Genomic DNA, 18,488 nt, shown 5'->3' with positions numbered 1-18,488 from the left:
TCTCTCTCTCTCCCTCTCCCTTCCTCTCTGAAATCAATAATATATATATATATATATATATATATATATATATATATATATATATATATATATATAAAATCTGCTTTCCTGCCAGTGTGCAGAGTAGCCTTCAGGAGAGCTCCTAAGAACTACTGGGAAAATTGCAGACACGTAAAATGCAAAGTCTGTTTTATAATCTCCCAAATTATTTATGTATCCCCTCCTTTTTCCCCCTTGGGTAATTCTCTTGCCTTACACATGTTTAGGAGTTAACTTTCACGTAGCTTCACATTTAGGTTGCAGAGCGGTTCCTGTGTGAATACTGACAAAATTCAATGTATGTGGCTTGTGAAAGTATCATATGTTCATTTGGCAAACAGATATCTCATATCTTTCATGTTCTGAGTGCTATAAAATTGGAGGTTTTCTTTTTCTTGTACAGGTATGTCATATTTGCAGATGGACCATTTTTTATTATTCTTTCTTATTTGAGGTTGCCCCTGTTGTCAACCCATTTTTGTAGGCAACATTGTGATAATGGCCCCAAGATTGAGGGTTTCTCTTTTGGTTTCATTTTTAAGCCAGTGACCCTCAAGCATTTTCACCTCAGTGCACCAAAGAGGCCTGCCAGCCTCATCACACCCCTCAAGAACAGTTTCTCCAAAGGCAGCAATTCCATGGGTACTGGGAGCATGCCTCACAATTTCTGGGGGGTGCAAATGTCCCGCCCTACTCCAAAGATTATGCTGGAAAGCTTAATCCATTCATTAGTCAAAACCTCTAGGGAAAGGTAATGGCCAGTTATTGGACACCCTCTCTGCCAGGTGCCTTACATACATGTTTTTTACTCCTTACCATGCCAGAGGAATCATTATTCACATTTAAAGATGACGAATTTAAGACTCTGAGATATAAGAAATTGGCCCAGGGTCATCCAGATGGGTAAGGAGAGAGATGGAACTTGACCTGTGTTCTCCAGACTCCAAAGTCCCTCCTTTTCCACCATTGTGCTATCTATCCTACCAACTACTCATATCTTAGATGTTCACTGACTTAGTCCATTCGAGCTGCTCTGGTGGCTTCAGCAACAAACATTGATTTCTAACAGTTCTGGAAGCTGGGAAGCCCAAGATCAGGATCTAGTCTGGGGTGACTCTCTTCCTGGCTTTCAGATGACCATCTTCTTGCTGTGTCCTTAAAAGAGAAATCATCTCTCTCTTGTCTCTTTTACAAGGGCACTGATCCCATTCAATAGGGTTCCACCCCCATCACCTAATCACCTCCCAAAGGCCCACTTCCTTATATCATCACATTAGGGTTAGGATTGTAATATATAAATTGGGGGGGGGGGGACGGCACATTCAGTCCATAACATTTATCTTACGTTATTTGGAGGAGCTTGAGAAAGTGTGGTATTTGTAACAATAAAGAACACCTTTTGCCTTTGGAGGGAACTTAGGATGTGAATAAATATTAAAAATACACTTTTGTCATGTTTGCATGGTAGTTTCAGCTGAGGATCTTAGAGAACTTTATTCATAAAACAGAACTACAATTGTTATTACTGCCTAGGTGTAGATCTGCTGTCCAAAGACCTATGGGCCAAGGAGAAATCATCCCCAAAGTTCAAGATGAGTGCTAGGAGATGGGTTCCTTTCACTAAGATGTCTAATTTGGTGCCCAGCTGAAAGGATACTAAGGCAACCAGAAGTCAATTTTGTTTGTTTTATTTCTTTAATAACCTGCTATGAATGTGTCAGGTTAATTTAATTTTATTTATTTTTAAAAAGAAGCCATTTGAGCAGAGACTTGAGTGATGAGCAGTCTCTGGTCAGAGAGGCCTTGAATGTTTGAATGTCACAGCCTCAGGGCCTTTGCACTTGTTCTTCCCTCTGTGGGGCACATTTCCCGTTTCAGCTCTACTGTCACCTTCTCAGAGGCCTTCCTTGACTTATCCCCACCCCTCTTTAACCCTCCCATCACTGTCAGGTCATCCTGCTTTAGTTGCTTTCCTTTTCACTGTCCCCATTGGTCTTCTTTGTGTCCTTTTGGTCCACACCCCCACTCTCCATCCGGTCAAAGGGCGGGGACTCTGCCTTGCCCACTGCTGAGTCTCAGAGCACTGCTGAGCCCCAGGGCACCTGGCTGTTGAAAATACAGTGAAAGATGTAGCATTTGAGCTGGGACCTGGAGGACAGGGAGCCAGGCCTTCCAAGGGTGGGAGGCTGTCTTTTTCATCCCAGAGCTGCCAATGAGCTCCGTGCCCCGCCCATCTATAAGAATGGGGACAAGAATGGTTGTTTTGAGGCTCCAAAGAGTTACTAATCAGAGTAGTAAGCACCAGATAGCACTTGCTAAATAAATAGTCTCTCCGGGAGGCTTCCTGATACCCAAACTAGGTCATTTCCCTGCTAGATGCGGTGCTAACCTCGGGGCCGCAGACTAGAAAAAAAATGCACAAGTTGCATATGAATTTTAATTTTACGTCCACCCAGCAGTTAGCAGCACTGGGGTGTCCTGGGCACGATCTGGCCCCTTATTGGCTCAACCCGGCGGCCCAGCGAACTCGATTTTGGGACAGACCCGCGGTCGGCAGAGCCGAGGGTCGCTACCGCCTGTGCCAATCTCCGGTCCCCGTCCCCGCCCGGCCCGACGTGCGCCGCGGCCGCCCCTGGCACCGACGCTCGCGGGCGCAGCCAATGGCGGCGTCTCCCCGGCGGCGCGCGCGGCCTCCCGCCGCCAGAGGGCGCTGCGCGGTGCCGGGAAGCCGCCGCCACCGCCGCTGGTCGCGGAGGGAAGCTGCGAGCGAGCGCCGAGGCCGCCACCTCCGCCCTTGTCGCCCGCTCCCCTGCGCGCCGCCGCCCTCTTTCCCGCCCGCTGGCCGGCGCGGCCGTCCCCGCAGGTAGGTGGGCACCGTCGGGGCCCGCACCCCCGCCGCCCGCCCGGCTCGCGCGCCGCCCCTCCCCCGCGCGGTGCCCCCGCCGGGCGCGCGCCCGCCGCCGCCTCGTGCTCGCGCGCGGCCGGTAACGGGCCCCGGGCGGGGGAGGGGCGGGCGCAGGGTCCAGAGGGGGGGCTCCGCCACAAAGGGCCCGTGCGGGGGCAAGGTCCGGGGGCTCGCCCCCACTCGGGCCACGGATTCTCGGGCCGACGTGGGCGCGCGCGCCCGGGGTCCTCTCCCCTCCCCTCCCCTTCCCTTCCCATCTCCTCCTCCCGGGTTGGCGGGGGCGCTCAGCCGGCGGGTGCGGGGGAGGGGGCGCGGCTCCGGGAAGTGGGGCGAAAAGGGCTGCTTCTCCCTGCCCATTCCATGCCAGCATGCATTTCCGTTGGCTGGATACCTCCTTTCTGGTTATTTAACTCAAAGACATTTTCTTTTTCATTATTTGTGTCTGTTCCGGTCATCGCGGTTTTCCTAATTCAGTATTTTGGGTTTTGGGGGCGGGAAGGATGCACGCGAAGTGCGTGGCTCATTTATTTCGGGTTAATCCCTCCCCAATGGCCCCCCCCTTTTTTTTTGCGCGGGACACACGTCGAGGACGCGCGGCGAATGGTTTCTTGTCTTTATTGTGGATGCGGAGACTGCCAGGTTTTAGGTGTGTTTAACGCACCCTTAAAGAATGAGGACCTGTCCGTTGCCATTAGCGTGAATTTCCTGTTGGAGGTGGTCATCGCAGGGATGTGGTCAAGCTGGAAAGCGCTGGCTGGGCCCGAGAGGTTGTGCCTGCTCCCTGATTGGGTGAACTTATTAGTAGTTGGGTATTTTCCCCGTATTCCCCCCCAACCCGCATGATTAGGGATGAAAGGAGGTACCCGCCTTAGATAATTTAAAGAGCAAGGATCTGCTTGAACTAGACCTTTGCTTCCCGGGAAGGTGGCCACTGGCCCCAGGGGACTCTTGAGCACTTGGAATGTGGGTAGACCGAATTTTGGCGAATAAGACACACCTGATTTTAAACACTTACAATGGAAAAAAAAGGTAAAATATCTCGTAATTTTGTTAAAAATATTTTTTATTGATTTTTAGGGAGAGAGGAAGGGAGAGGGAGAGATAGAAACATGGATGAGAGAGAAACATCATTGATTGGCTGCCTCCTGCACGCCCCCTACCCGGGATCGAACCTGCATCCGGGGCGTGTGCCCTGACTGGGAATTGAACGGCAACCCTCTGGTTCTTGGGTTGATGCGCACTGAGCCACATGATGGGGCTTATAATTTTTTATGCTCACATAATACATGTTGAGACGATAGTTTGAACGTATTGGGTTAACTAAAGTACGTTATTAAAATTAATATCACTTTTACTTTTGTTAATATGGCGACTTGAAAATTTAAAATTAGATATGTGGCTCACATTTTATTTCTGTTGGACAGTGCTCAAATAGAGCCTGTGAATGGGGGCAGGGGTGGTTGGAAGCCTATGCCATTTGCGTATCTTTTCCTGCTTCTCTGATGGCATCTTGCCTCCTGTTCTGTAGGCTCTCCAGGAATCCCCACCCCCTTCTCACCCTCAGCTGAACTGAACTTTCGAGCTGATTGCATAATGAGGATCTTGTCCTAATATGCAGAATAATTCATGTTCATGGGCAGAATTTTTTTCAAAAAATGTCTGTATCTGCTGTGTACTAGAGTCTGGAAATAGTCATGTAATGTTTAACTCAGAATCAGATCATACTGAGGTTGAATGTTTTCAGGTGTGTGTTGTGCAGAGAGCATGTTAATTTGCAGGGCTCCTGCCATCTAAAGGAACTGGAGAGCTCATGCCTTCCTTTCAAGTTACTGTGCCTTTTGCTTGGGGCCTGGCTCATCTTGCTCTGACCTTCCCATTCCTCAGATACAGTCAGTTTTTGCCCATAAAAATAGTGGTTGTCAACCCTATTGTCCCACAATTCTTAATTTTTTGATTTAAAAACCTGCTAGTTTGGGTATGCTAAGTTAATGCTGTATTTGGGAGAGACTTAGACTAGAACCTCAATTCTGGGAATGGGGACAGTGACTATTGGAAAGTTTTGAGCTTTCCAGTAAAGGACTAGGTAGAAACAAAAGATGTCTGTATCCATTTGCCTCACTCTAGAATGGGCTTTCTAGAATAAGTATGATGTTTGGAAACTTGTTTTATAGATTATATCTTAAGTGTTATTTTTTTGAAGTGTTTTGTTTTAATGAGAATATTTTTCTCCAGAATCTTAGGGTTGGAAGTAAAATTTTTCTCTAAAATATGACCTGTTTCTAAATCAAGCAAAAACTGGATAACATTTTTAGAAGGAAGAAATATTAATCCAGAAGTTTAAAAATTAATGCTTGTGGTAATACATGTTTAATCCAAACACACACACAGAATAGAAAGGAGACACCTTTTTAAGCGAGGTGATTTTCTTTCTTTTTTTATTTTAATATATTTTATTTATTTTTTACAGAGAGGAAAGGAGAGGGATAGAGAGTTAGAAACATCAATGAGAGATAAACATTGATTTAGCTGCCTCCTACACACACCCTACTGGGGATGTGCCCGCAACCAAGGTACATGCCCTTGACCAGAATCGAACCTGGGACCTTTCAGTCCGAAGGCCGACGCTCTATCCACTGAGCCAAACCGGTTAGGGCTAAGCGAGGTGATTTTCTTTGAGGTTTTGTCCCAACAAGAAATTTGTGTGTGTTTTTTTATGAATTTAGCAATATGTTTAGTTAATTAATATTAATTAATTTCACATACCTTGTAAACCTTAGGAACCATGTACTGGAACCAGTAAGTCAGTAATTTTCTATTTGACAAAAACAAATAAAACCTATAGCCTTTGTATTTTATGAGAATACCTGAATTTGGAGCAAGATATTAATGTGGCCCTTGAGAAGACCTCATCTGCAGTCCTGGGCATGTCACAGGCAGTATGCGTGACTCTGGGCAAACTATTTGTCCTGAAGACTACATCTTTTTTAAAAAAAATATATTTTTATTGATTTCAGAGAGGAATGGAGAGGTGAGAGAGATAGAAACATCAATGATGAAAATCATTGATCGACTGCCTCCTACACGCCCCCTACTGGGGATCGAGCCTGCAACCCCGGGCATGTGCCTTCAGCCGCAATCGAACCTGGGACCCTTTAGTCTGCAGGCAGAGGCTTTATTTACTGAGCCAAACCAGCTAGGGCTATATCTTCTTTATATATATGTAAATATATATATATATAATTCTGTCCATTAACTTGAATTATTTTTATTGATTTTAGAGAGGAAGGGAGAGGGAGAGAGAGAAACATCAGTGAAGAGAGAATCATTGATTGGCTGCCTCCTGCACCCTGCTACCGGGAATCAAGCCTGCAACCCCAGCATGTGCCCTGACCGGTAATTGAGCCATGACCTAGTGGTTCATAGGTCGATGCTCAACTGCTGAGCCACACTGGCTGGACAGAGACTTCACATCATTTTTGTTTATTCCTTCCATACAGAGGTGGTGGATGAGGTGAGATGAACCCTGTACCTTAGCAGGGCTGGGCACTGTAGGAGGCAGTTGGCATATGTATCTGATTTCAAAATGAAAGTCCAGGGGGGCGGGAAAAATTATCAAATTACCTTTCTGATGTTTAGCACAGCCTCCATCATCACCTTTTCATTTTCAGTAAGAGGGAAAAATTGTCTCAAAGTATCCAGTAGGAGAGACAGTTGCAAGAAGGTGATAGAACATCTGTAATAATGTTTCACTGACTGGATTTGTGGTATCCACATGCTTTTGTAAGTGTTGCCAGAGTGAGCTAATACATTATTGCAAGACAGGTTTGACAGTAATGCTACTTTAAACACTTTTTGTTTGCCTGTTTGTTTAGCCATTACACAGAAGCTTGGGTCTGATGGTAATTACAATTTTTCACTTGAAACTTAGGAATACCTTTTAAGGCAAAAGTACTAGCACAGTGCCCAGTTCCCTGGGGGCATTTTCTCTGGTCCTGAGTTAGAACATCTCGTAAATAAGGCCCTTTAATAGTTCTTCTTTGTATCTAAATACATTATCATAGGGCAAAGTGGAATTCTATGTAAGGATTTTCCCTGGAGGGGTATCCTGACTCACTGTCCACTGACTACATTCCTGTGCAAACCCTCTGCTTTGTCTAATCACTTTAGATTATGTTCCTTGAGCACTTACGTCACTGTGTATGCGGGCATATGTTTATTTTGTTCCTCTTGAGTGGCTTTCAGGTGTCCGTCTGTCTGTCAGTGCTGCATTAGTCTTTGAGAGCCGAGCCCAGGGCCAGCTTACCTGTGCTCCCCCTCCTCCAGGCGGCCCCACCACTTACAGTGCAAAGGAGGGTGGTGGATGCGTTTAGGCTGGCTTTGAAATCTGGCTCTGTCACTTGGTAGCTGTGTGATCCTGGACTACTTGTGTCACTTCTCTGTGCTTCAGTTTCCTCATAGGACCTATGTCTTAAGGTTATTATAAGGATTAAATGATTTAATACATGTAAAGCACTTGGAACAATGCCTGGCATGGAGTAAGCGCGCTGTTAGCTGTCATTCCTATCTGTGCTATTGTTGCAGTCACATTTCATTTACCTGGGTGTCTTCTGTTAATGGGAGCTAGTTTCTAAAGTTGCTATGGAAGGCTGAAATTTCATGGGTATGACTAAATTGTTCAGTTATTAGCTCTGTACATTGTACTGGACTTGAGTATAATGAGTTTCACCTAACATGCCCTGAGTAAATACTTAAAGGAATTATAATAAAGATCCAGGGTATTTTTTTGTTCTTATGTAAAACTTGAGAATGAGTAACAATTTTAAAATCAGCTGGTTCCAGAAAGATGATGTTCTGGTTTGTAGGAGTTTAGTTAATTTAATGAAATTCATATCTAATTGAATATCTTGCCTTAAAATGCATTTGAAAGCTTTCCTACCCCCAACCCATTTCCTTTTCATTTAAGGAGAAGGGATGGGTCTGACTTGCTTTTCCCTGGCATCACAGCACTGTTTCAGGAGTCTTATGGTTTCAGATTTTTCTCTCTGTGTCTGTCTCTAATTGATTTACTCCCCAACTTGTTCCCCTGCAAGGTTGGGGCAGAGTCCCCTACAGCCAGCTCTGCTTATGTCCAGTCATTTCCTCCCGGACACCCTCCTTTCTCCTGCTTGCCTGTTTTTGTGAACAGTTTTACCGGGTTTTAACTCTGGGGCCTCTCAACTTTGCATTCATTCATTCTTCTATTCAAGTTTTTCTTGACCTGGTCCTAGGTATTGTGATGCAATCAGGAGTAAATAAAACAAGGTACCTCTTGAAGTGAATAATGGGATGATGACAATTTAAGGTGGAAAGGGAAGGCCTCTAAAGATACACTTACTAGTAAGCCAAGACTCCAGACTGAAAAGGAGCCAGCTCTGCAGATCTGGGAAGTGTGTTAAGGGGAAAGGGATCAGCAAGCACAATAGCCCAGAAGTGCAGAGCCCTTGAGTCATTTTAGGAACACACCGAAGGCCAGTCTGACAGGAGCTGGGTAAGTGAATCAGGGTGAGGGCGTTGTGAAAAGACTTACGGGAAGTTAGTCCTCCCAGATCTGGTAGGTCGAGGTAAGGCATCTCGGTTTTCTTTTAAATGCTTGGGGAAGTCAGTGAAAGATTTTAGGCAGGGCTAATAACTAATTTCTGTTTTTAAAAGAGCATTCCTTTTAGTTTAGTGTAGGAAATGAAAGGGGGAGGGGCAGAGGAGATGCCTGGAGCTGAGACAGAGGCTGAGAGAGGAGGATATGGCGACATTCATATGAGATGGTGTGACGCAGGCCAAGGAGGTTTTGAGTGGTTGGATTTGGGATGCCTGCACCTATTTTGATGGTATCATTGACAGGCTTTGTCAGTGAGTTGATTGGATGTGGAATGTGAGAGAGAGAAAAGTGTAATGCCAGGTTTTTGGCTTGAGCAACTGGCCGGAAGGTTTCATTACTGAAAAGGTAAGATTGGGCCAAGCCTTAGAATTGGGAGGAGGGCAGAGGATTAGGGCCACTGAAGTTAGGAATGCTGAATAAAAGTCAGAAACAGAGCCAGGTGGCCTTGCGCATATTGCTGTAGAATAGAGGACCTGTTTGTAAATGAAGTTTGGGCAACTGGGTAGCTATTTGGGAGGGAAATATATACAGTGTATCTCTACATCACTCCTTACAGTAAACTGGCAGATCTGATTAAAAAATATGTTTATTGAAAGGATATGAGTACTAGAAGAAAACATGGATAATTATTTTATAATCTCAGAGTGCTGAAGGCATTTCTGAGTATGTCAAAACCCAGAAGCCATATTTCTCACCTCCTGGTTGACAAAGATGAAAACATTTGATAATTTCTGGTGAAGCAGTGAAATAGACACCCTCAAGTACTGTTTCTGGGTAGGGTCATTTGGTGTAGCTTGGCAATAGCTGGTAAAATAACGACAACATATACTCTTTATCCTATAGAAATTCTTTAAAGGTACACATATGTGAAAGATCCTGTGTATCTGATGAATTTTAAAGATTGGAAACAACCAAAATGTTCATCACTAGAGACCTAGTGAAGTTATGGTCCAACCATATTGTAGAACAGGCTACATGGCTGTTAAGGATAAAGCAGTTTTTTAGGTACTGATATAGAATGATCCTCTAGATTAGGTGCTTCATGAAAAAAGCAAGGTGCAGAACGTGTTAGGATCCCCAGGTTGTAGCCTATATAATAAAAGCCTAATATGCAAATCAACCAAACAGTGGAATAACCGGTGGAATGACTGGTCGCTATGACATGCACTGACCAGGGGTCAGATGCTTAACGCAGGAGCTGCCCACAGGCCCCAGGCCAGCCTAGGTGAGTGCCAGCAGGACGCCCCCCTATCTCCCCGCTTGTCGCCCCACAGATCAGCTGTGATCACCAGCCAGGCCTAGGGACCCTCCCGGTGCATGAATTTCATGCACCGGACCTCTAGTAAAAAATAACATGCATGGGCTATTTTTAACTTCTTATTTTGAAATTTAGACTCTCAGGAAATTGCAAAAGTATATAGAGTTCCAGTGGTGCCATCTTATATAACTAGAGTGACATCAAAGCCAGGAAATTGACATTGGTGTAATACTGTAACCAAGTACACCTTACTCCGTTTTCACCAGTTTTTTTTTTAAAAAATATATTTTATTGATTTTTTTACAGAGAAGAAGGGAGAGGGATAGAGAGTTAGAAACATTGATGAGAGAGAAACATTGATCAGCTGCCTCCTGCACACCTCCTACTGGGGATGTGCCCGCAACCAAGGTACATGCCCGCGACCGGAATCGAACCCGGGACCCTTCAGTCCGCAGGCTGATGCTTTATCCACTGAGCCAAACCGGTTTCGGCTTCACCAGTTTTTATATGCAACTGTGTGTGTGTGTGTGTGTGTGTGTGTGTGTGTGTGTGTGCGCGTGCGTGCGTGCGTGCGTGCGCGCGTCTATGTCTATACACAGAAAAACTGGTAACAGTGGTTGATTGCTCTCAGGAAGGACAAAAGGGTGGTTGAGTGACATTTCTTTTCATTGTCATAATAAGATACTACTTTTAAAACAGTTTATGAAGTCTATGAGACATCCAGGTAGAACTATCACATCCGTGGAGAGTATCAAGGTCTGCCTGGGGATGTACTGGGGAGTATAGGGGGCCCTAGATGGGCGTTTTTAACATCTGGGCAGTGTGAGAGTCCCTGAGGGGAGAGTGGTTGGGAGGGAGAAGGTCTGATGAAGCCCCAGGGCTCTCACAGTTAGAAGTCAGCTGGAGATGGAATCACAGTTTCAAGGAGGAAGTGGACACCTGTGACATAGGAGGACTTGCGTTTGAATAAGAAAAGGGGGGGGGGGACCCCTGATGGTGTATCTCAGTGGTTGAGCATTGATCTATGGTTCGATTCCGGTCAGGGCACATGCCCAGGTTGCAGGCTGGATCCCCAGTGGGGGGCGTGCAGGAGGCAGCGGATCAATGATTCTCTCTCATCCTTGATGTTTCCATCTTTCTCTCCCTCTCCTTTCCTCTCTGAAATCAATAAAAATATATTTTAAAAAATAAAGTCTGTTTAAAAAAGTGGCTGTTGGGTTAACTTTATTAAATTCTTAAATTCTTTCTGACATTAAAATTGAGGCAAGATTTTAACTGGATCCAAAAGTAAGACGGTGTATAAGGCATAGATCTTTTTCTTTCAAAATGGGAGGTGGAGGAGGTTTATTTTATAGGTAAAACTAATCTACAGTGGAAAAAAAACCAGAACAGTGGTTGCTGGGAGGCCAGCTGGGGAAGGGGCATGAGGAGTGACCATGACTATTGGTCTATATCACGATTGGGGTCTGGGCTACATGAATTTATCATTTGTCAAAGCTTGCCTTAAAATGTTTGCATTTTACATTAAGAAACCTAAGAAATGTTGAATTCTAGGTAATGATAAATATGTTGAAGAGGTTAGAGATGAATTATAATTGATGAATTAAATGTAACCCACTTTGCAATTCACCAAAATAATGCGGGTTGATGGAAGGACAGAAGGATGGGCAAATGGATAAAGACAGGCAGATGTGATCAATATAGCAAAATATTAATTGTAGAATATAGGTACTATGTTGGTATATGGTGTGTCTTGTGAAAAATTTAAATTTGTGTGTGTAAAATTTTTCATAACATTTTTTGGGGAAATTATAGAACATTTCATGTTCTGTCATATGTTTAAATATCACCTGATACTATGCTTCCAAATCTTTAACATGTAAAGGAGGTGTATATTTCATGCAGTTAAGAGTCTGCATCTCATTTCCTCTTAATCACTTATCTGAGTTGTCAGCTCCTTGCCACCTGCCCTTTGTCCCTAAGAGGTCCAGGTTCAAGGTTTTCCGGCACTATCTGGGGAAATAGCCCAAGGCTATTAGTTTGGTGGGTTATCATTACCCAGGCATCCCTTAGCCAACAGATTGACTTTCTCAGTGAACAAAAACTCATTTCTCACCTGGCTGGACAGAGGTGGGGGAGAGTTTTGCCATTCACTGAAGAGAGAGCACAATGCTTCTTAGAACTGGTGTCTGCTTTTGTCCCAGGCCTGACTGCCATAGACCCTCAAGTGCTGCTCTGGGGGCCTTTGAACTCTAAAGTTCTGATTTGAGTTGGCTCTGCTTAATATAAAACAAAATAAAATAAAAGCCACTGTAGTGGGCCTGCAAGGGCCATCTTTCCAAGGAAGGGCTCAGAGGCTACATAGATTTTTAAAAATACTTATAATTCATTTACAGGACTCAAAAGAAAAGTTTTAAAGGTATTCAGTTGAAAAGACTGTCCCATCTGTTCTGCTGCTGCTGCTATAATTTTCTGGGATTCCATCTGGAGGTTTTTCTTTACAAACAAAAAACTAGGGTCATATTGTGGGCAGTTGCTCCTTGCCTCTTTTCCCCCAGCTCCATTTAGCCATTTCCTTTCTGATAGACATTGAGTTAATCTGCTCTCTTATTTTCTTACAAATAGTGCCTCCTTTAATAACTTTGTACATACAAGTATGAATTACATTTTTTATCATGGAAACGGTCAGACCTATACCTGTAGAGGGGCCGAATGAACGAACACATTCCTCCCATTGTTCAAAAGGGGCAGTTACCCATTATTTTCGGCACCATTGTTTCACTTCTACCCATTCATCCCCCTTTTAGACCATCTTAAAAACAAATTCCAAGCCCTAGCTGGTTTGGCTCCATGGATAGAGCATCGGCCTGCGGACCAAAGGGTCCTGGATTTGATTCCGGTCAAGGGCACGTGCCCGGGTTGTGGGCTATATGTAGGAGACAGCTGATCAATGATTCTCTCTTATCGTTGATATTTCTATCCCTCTTTCCCCTCTCCCTCTCTGAAATTAATAAAAATATATTAAAAAACAAAAACAAATTCCAGAAATAATGCCATTTTACTTCAGTGTAAGGGGCTTTTATCTTTTTATTTTGGAAGAGTTCAAACTTACAAGGTAGAGCAAGTACTAGGAAAAAGCCTTGTACTTTCACCGGTTATCAGTGTTCTGCTGTTTCATACCCGCTCCCAACTCCCTTTTTTGTTTGCTGGAGTATTTTAAAGCAAGTTCCAGATATTATATCCTTTCACATGTAAACACTTCAGTAAAGTACCAACCTTTAAGTATGAGATGGAAGTATTTAGAGCTGACAGTATTTAAAAGACAAAAAGAATTAGTGCCAGCTGTCAACCTTTGGGGCATTCCAACCTTCATCCTCACCCCTACACTTAGAAAAAGGTAGATTTAAAGACAAGACCACAGTGGTAAGCAATAATGAAACTAAAACATTTCAGCTATGTATTTGAAATGTGAGTGACATTTTCCTATCTGTCACGTGGGTCCAAATACGTGGTTTATGTGATAAGATGTCTTCTGAGGCTTAGATCTCAGTGGTTTTTATCCTGAGGTGATGTGCTCCACCCAGTCCAACCTTCCCCTGCAGGGGACCTTTAACTGTATGTGGAGACCTTTTTGGTTGTCACAAGGGATGGGGGAGGGAGTGCTACTTGGCATCTTGTGGCTGGAGACTGGGATGCTGCTAACATCTGTCAGCTGCGGTGCTGAGCTTGAGAAACCCTAGTTTAGGACGTTGGAGATGCTCTTTTATCACAGGTCTCTTCCCTGTGGTCCTTTGATTCGCTGGGAGCTGCCTAATGAACACTGATTAGTGGGTTAGATACTACCAGCAATGACATGTGTTGACATTTGCCAGATACCTGGAAGGTAAACCCTTAACTTTCCAGAAAATTCCAATGGAAGGAAATTCATTTAGATCACTAATTAAAAAAAATACTTTTATTGATTTCAGAGAGGAAGGGAGAGTGAGAGATAGAAACATCAATGATGAGAGAATCATTTATCAGCTGTCTCCTACACGCCCCACCCTGGGGATCGAGCCCACAATCCCACCATGTGCCGTGACCGGGAATTGAACCATGACCTCCTGTAGGTTGATGCTCAACCACTGAGCCACATTGGCTAGGCTAGATCATTTATTTTTATCAGTTGTATCAACAAGGATCATTTCAGAAGTTTGTGTAACAAAATAAGTGTTAAGGTTTAGAGTCTGCTCATAAGGAAGTCAGAGGCAAGCGGATGTGAAACCTTTTTACTTCTGGAGAGCTTCCAGAAGCAAAACAAGGCCGGGACTGTTCAGGGCAGCGTCCGTGCGCGCGTAGAAAGGGAATAAACAAATCCTGAGGCTGAAGGAGAAGAGAAGGGAGAGGAGAGAAATGACTTTTTCATGGAGAATACTTGGAGGAGCCTTCAAAGTCTGCCTGGCTGTTTAACCTGAAGGAGTCTAAGAACCTTATGCTATGTGAGCTAGACGATGGGCACCACACAGTAAAGCAGATGGGGTTCTTGGCTTTGAGAACTGGAGAGTCACATCAGCAGAGGGACGCGTCCACAACGAATTAGTGACATAACCTTAAATGATGGGTGTTTTAACTGGGGTCCAGGTTGTGCTGCCTGACGCCATTTTGTGTATTTTTTCTTTCCAGATTGTTCACTTAGAAAGTGAATGTGTGGGGTAACATGTCCAGTGTGTCTGAGGAGAGAAGAAAAAGGCAGCAGAGCATTAAGGAAGGACTACAGTTTATACAGTAAGAGATTAATTCATACCTGTGTCCTCATCCCCTACTAATTTTTATATGGCTATACATTTCACAGAGATTAAGAAATCTTTAGTTATATATCACAAGTCCTGTTAATTTGGATAAGAAATTAGGTATTTTGTTCCAGCAGTAATTTCTGCTCTTTTACATTTGATTTCTTTGTGTTCTGACCTGGATCTTTTTTTTTTTAAATATTTTAAAAATTTATTTCAGAGAGGAAAGGAGAGGGAGAGAGAGACAGAAAGATCAATGATGAGAGAGAATCATTGATTGGCTGCCTCCTGCATGCCCCACACTGGGGATCGAGCCCACAATCCAGGCATATGCCCCAACCGAGAATCGAATTGTGACCTGATTTATAGGTCGATACTCAACCACTGAGCCATGCTGGCTAGGTTGACCTGGATCTTACCGTCACTGATTGTTAGGGCCGAAATCCTTTAATTTCCCTGAGAATGTTAGACTGAGGAATTTGAATCTAATCTCATGAGAACAGTTTTGATGAATGAAAGTGAACATCTGTCAACACAGGGTTTTTGTGATCAAACTGAGTTTCTGTTAAGACTGACCTTTGAAAGGCATGCCAATGAGGGGACAGGTGTGGCTTGGGTGGATGTGTCCAGGAAGAGGTCCCTCTGTGCTTCCCAGGACGTGACAGTCTTCTCCTCATACTCTGGTAAATTGGATCCAGTGGTACTAGTGGTTCTGTACTATTTTTAAAACGTTTTTGGCATGTGAGACATTAGGCCTTCTTTCCATAGCAGTAGATTTGAGAAGAAAATGTACTTAGTCAAGAAAAGACAAAGGATTAATTTTAGATTTCTTAAATCATGACTAGAGTTATGTGTGAATAAGGAGAAGTAGATCTTTAAAACATGCTTTGAACCAGCAGCAAGCTTGTAGATCTTCATGTTTAAGATGCCTTCTGGATGAACAAATCCTAATAAGAGCCTGATAATTAAAATTAATTTGTTTCTTCTTCTTAGGTCACCACTGTCATATCCAGGAACACAGGAACAATATGCGGTAATGACTCTGGGAAGGTCGGCTTAAAAACTCTTCAGTAGCCTGTGAACTGTAAATATGTAGCAAGGGTTGGCAGACTACGGCCTTGTTGACCAAATCTGGCTCGTTGTTTGTTTTTGTAAATAAAGTTTTATTGGAACACAGCCACACTCATTTGTTCATGTATCATCTATGGCTGCTTTCACAAAATATGGTATTTGGGACAGAGACTGTATGGCCCACAAAGCCTAAAATATTAGTATCTGGGCATTTACAGAAAAGATATACTGACCCTCATATATAGGACAACATTTGTTTTTTTACATACTTGGACAGTTGTCCTATATTTTCTTTCCTCTCTTAGTATAGTATTGAATTAATATATCTTTTGAGCCCCTTGAAAATTAGTTCTAGCCTACTTCTCATTTCATCGAAAATAGGTGGGCCAGAGTATGTTGAGAAGGAGAGAGCAGAGAATCTTCTGCTTTTATTTAGGAGGAGAGAAGTTCTAACAGTGGTAAAGGGTGACTGAGTAATAGGAAGAGCCAGGGGTGAATCTATTAATTAGAGAGAAAGCCCAGGTCAGTGTCTGACCTTTGTAAGGCATGTCAGTGACGCGAGATAATTCTACAGGTTCTTGTCTCTACAGACTGTTAGTTCACCCGTGGTTTTGTGTCTCTGAGGGATTTGGTGCTTCCAATTGTCACTTCTTTGTCTCTGCCTGTCCCTTCCTCTCCTTTATTTCAGTCACTTCTTCCCTCTTTCGCCCTCCAAACAGATGTAGAATCATGAAGTATGATGGTTGCAAATAAATGGAATAATCCATTTACTTTACAATTCAGTTTACCATCCTTACATTTAAATTGGAACTGGGGTCCAAAAGAGGATAAGTGGCATGTCAGACGTCACCTCAGTTGTCAAAGGTTGATCTGTCCAGTTTTCTTTACTACTTAGACCTGAATTCACAAAATGAGACAGAAGACTTGAATATTTATTTGATCTTGTGATAAGAAAGGACTTCTAAAATATTAAAGCTGTGATAGAAAACACAAAGGAATCTTAAAAACTTTCCTACATACCAAAAGGATGTGCATACTTACATAATAAGAAAAAGGTTTAACATCCATCTCCCTCTAAGTAAGTGGCCTGAGCAAACAGGTTATAAAAGCAGAAATACAAATGGTCCGCAAAAATGTGGAAAAGTTCAACCTCACTGGTAATCAAAGACACACAAATACAAAAGGAACCACTTTCACTAGAAATTGGTAGAGATTTTTAGATGCAGACACACAAGTGCCTACATGCTAACTCAGTGTTGGTGGGATGCTGCAAAGGAAACCACTAAAAGTATCCGTTGTTACTGCCTTTGGAAGGCAGTTTAGAAATATTGGTAAGAAGCCTTAAACGTCTCATTCTGTTTGACCTGGAGTGTCCACCTGTAGGAATGTATCCCAGGCACAGAGTTGGAAACGTGGACAAATATTTACAGGGTGCTTTTGCTGCATTTTTCTTAATAATTAAAAACTGAATTTTCTCTTGAAAAAGCAAGCAAGATGAAACCCACACTAAAATAGTGGCCTGGATTTTGTAATTTCTTACAACAGTACTTCTTGCTCTGTCAAATTATTTCCTCTGAAGGTGTAGGTACAAAAATTAAAATTTACTTATACCCGACTTGTTCCTTAAATGGTTTCAAGTGGTAACTTTCTTTTTTTAGGTATATTTACGTGCTCTTGTGAGAAATCTTTTTAATGAAGGAAATGATGTTTATCGGGAAGGTGATTGGAATGGCTCGATGAGCCAATACACGGAAGCTTTGAATATAGCTGATTATGCAAAGTCTGAAGAAATTTTAATACCTAAAGAAATCATTGAAAAACTACATATAAATCGGATTGCTTGCTATTCTAATATGGTGAGTTGTGGTTTTTAAAACAGTGTTTCAACATAGTACATTAATAAGTCAATATTTCATTTTAGGTGTTTTTTTTCTTGTGTGTGTGTTTGTTTTGTTTTGTTTTTTTTAATCCTCACCTGAGCATATTTTTCCATTGATTTTTAGAGAGAGTGGAAGAGAGAGGGGAAGACAGAGAGAAATACCGATGTGAGAGAAACACATCGGTTAGTTGCCTCCTACAACCGAGGTACGTGCCCTTGACTGGAATCGAACCTGGGATCTCTGCAGGCTGATGCTCTATCCACTGAGCCAAATCCGCTAGGGCTAATTTTAGTGTTTGTTTTTTTTTTAAATACGTTTTTACTGATTTCAGAGAGGAAGGGAGAGAAACATTAATGAGAGAGAATCATTGATCGGCTGCATCTTGCATGCCCTCAACTGGGATCAAGCCCACAACCTGGTCACATGCCCTGACTGGGAATCACACTGTGACCTCCTGGTTCATAGGTCAATGCTCCACCACTGAGCCACACAGGCCGGGCTCTAATTTCATTGTTAAATAAAGATGTTATTAACTGCTTTTAGAGTTGCCTGAAATTTTGAAAAATCAGCTTTGGGCAAATGTTTAGGGATTTTTAAAAGTAATTTGTTTCTTAGTTACTGATCTGTGGAGATTCCCATTTGAGTATGGCTTTGGGTGGAGTGTCACTTAAAAAAAATAAAAATAAAACCAGCCCAGGGAGATAAGATACAAGTGTTCAGAGATAAGTGTGTCTGTCAGGTACTTGTGTTAATTATTCACTTCTTAGTCAAGATTCAGTCCTCTTAGTAGATTTTACCCAAAAGGTAGTTAGCCTTCAAAAGGATTAAGCTTTCTTAAAAAGCAGTATTTTGATGTGCTTGTAATTTTCACTGTGGACATTCAGTAAAACTTAGCTGTGAAAATAAGAAAGGTACCCATGTTGTCACCTAGTTC

General features: G+C 43.0%; 1 protein-coding gene across 3 annotated transcripts in view; it reads left to right on the top strand.

Moving 5' to 3' along the window:
• Positions 1–2,748: 2,748 nt before the first annotated feature.
• Positions 2,749–18,488, top strand: part of ZC3H7A (zinc finger CCCH-type containing 7A) — a 35,984-nt gene continuing 20,244 nt past the window's right edge. For 2 of the 3 annotated variants that reach the window (XM_080679917.1, XM_080679915.1), the window contains exons 1-4: positions 2,749–2,902; positions 14,497–14,598; positions 15,597–15,636; positions 17,333–17,530. In XM_080679917.1, coding sequence (XP_080536043.1) covers positions 14,531–14,598; positions 15,597–15,636; positions 17,333–17,530 — 306 coding nt within the window. In that variant the 5' untranslated portion in view covers positions 2,749–2,902; positions 14,497–14,530. Of the gene's footprint in view, positions 2,903–14,270; positions 14,313–14,496; positions 14,599–15,596; positions 15,637–17,332; positions 17,531–18,488 lie in introns of those variants that run through there. The other variant, XM_080679916.1, reaches the window with a different exon arrangement.

This window comes from Plecotus auritus (genome assembly GCF_963455305.1).
Source record: "Plecotus auritus genome assembly, chromosome: 7".
Classification (NCBI taxonomy): domain Eukaryota; kingdom Metazoa; phylum Chordata; class Mammalia; order Chiroptera; family Vespertilionidae; genus Plecotus; species Plecotus auritus.
The sequence above is the reverse complement of the archived record's forward strand: the minus strand, read 5'-3'. Positions and strand labels throughout refer to the sequence as shown.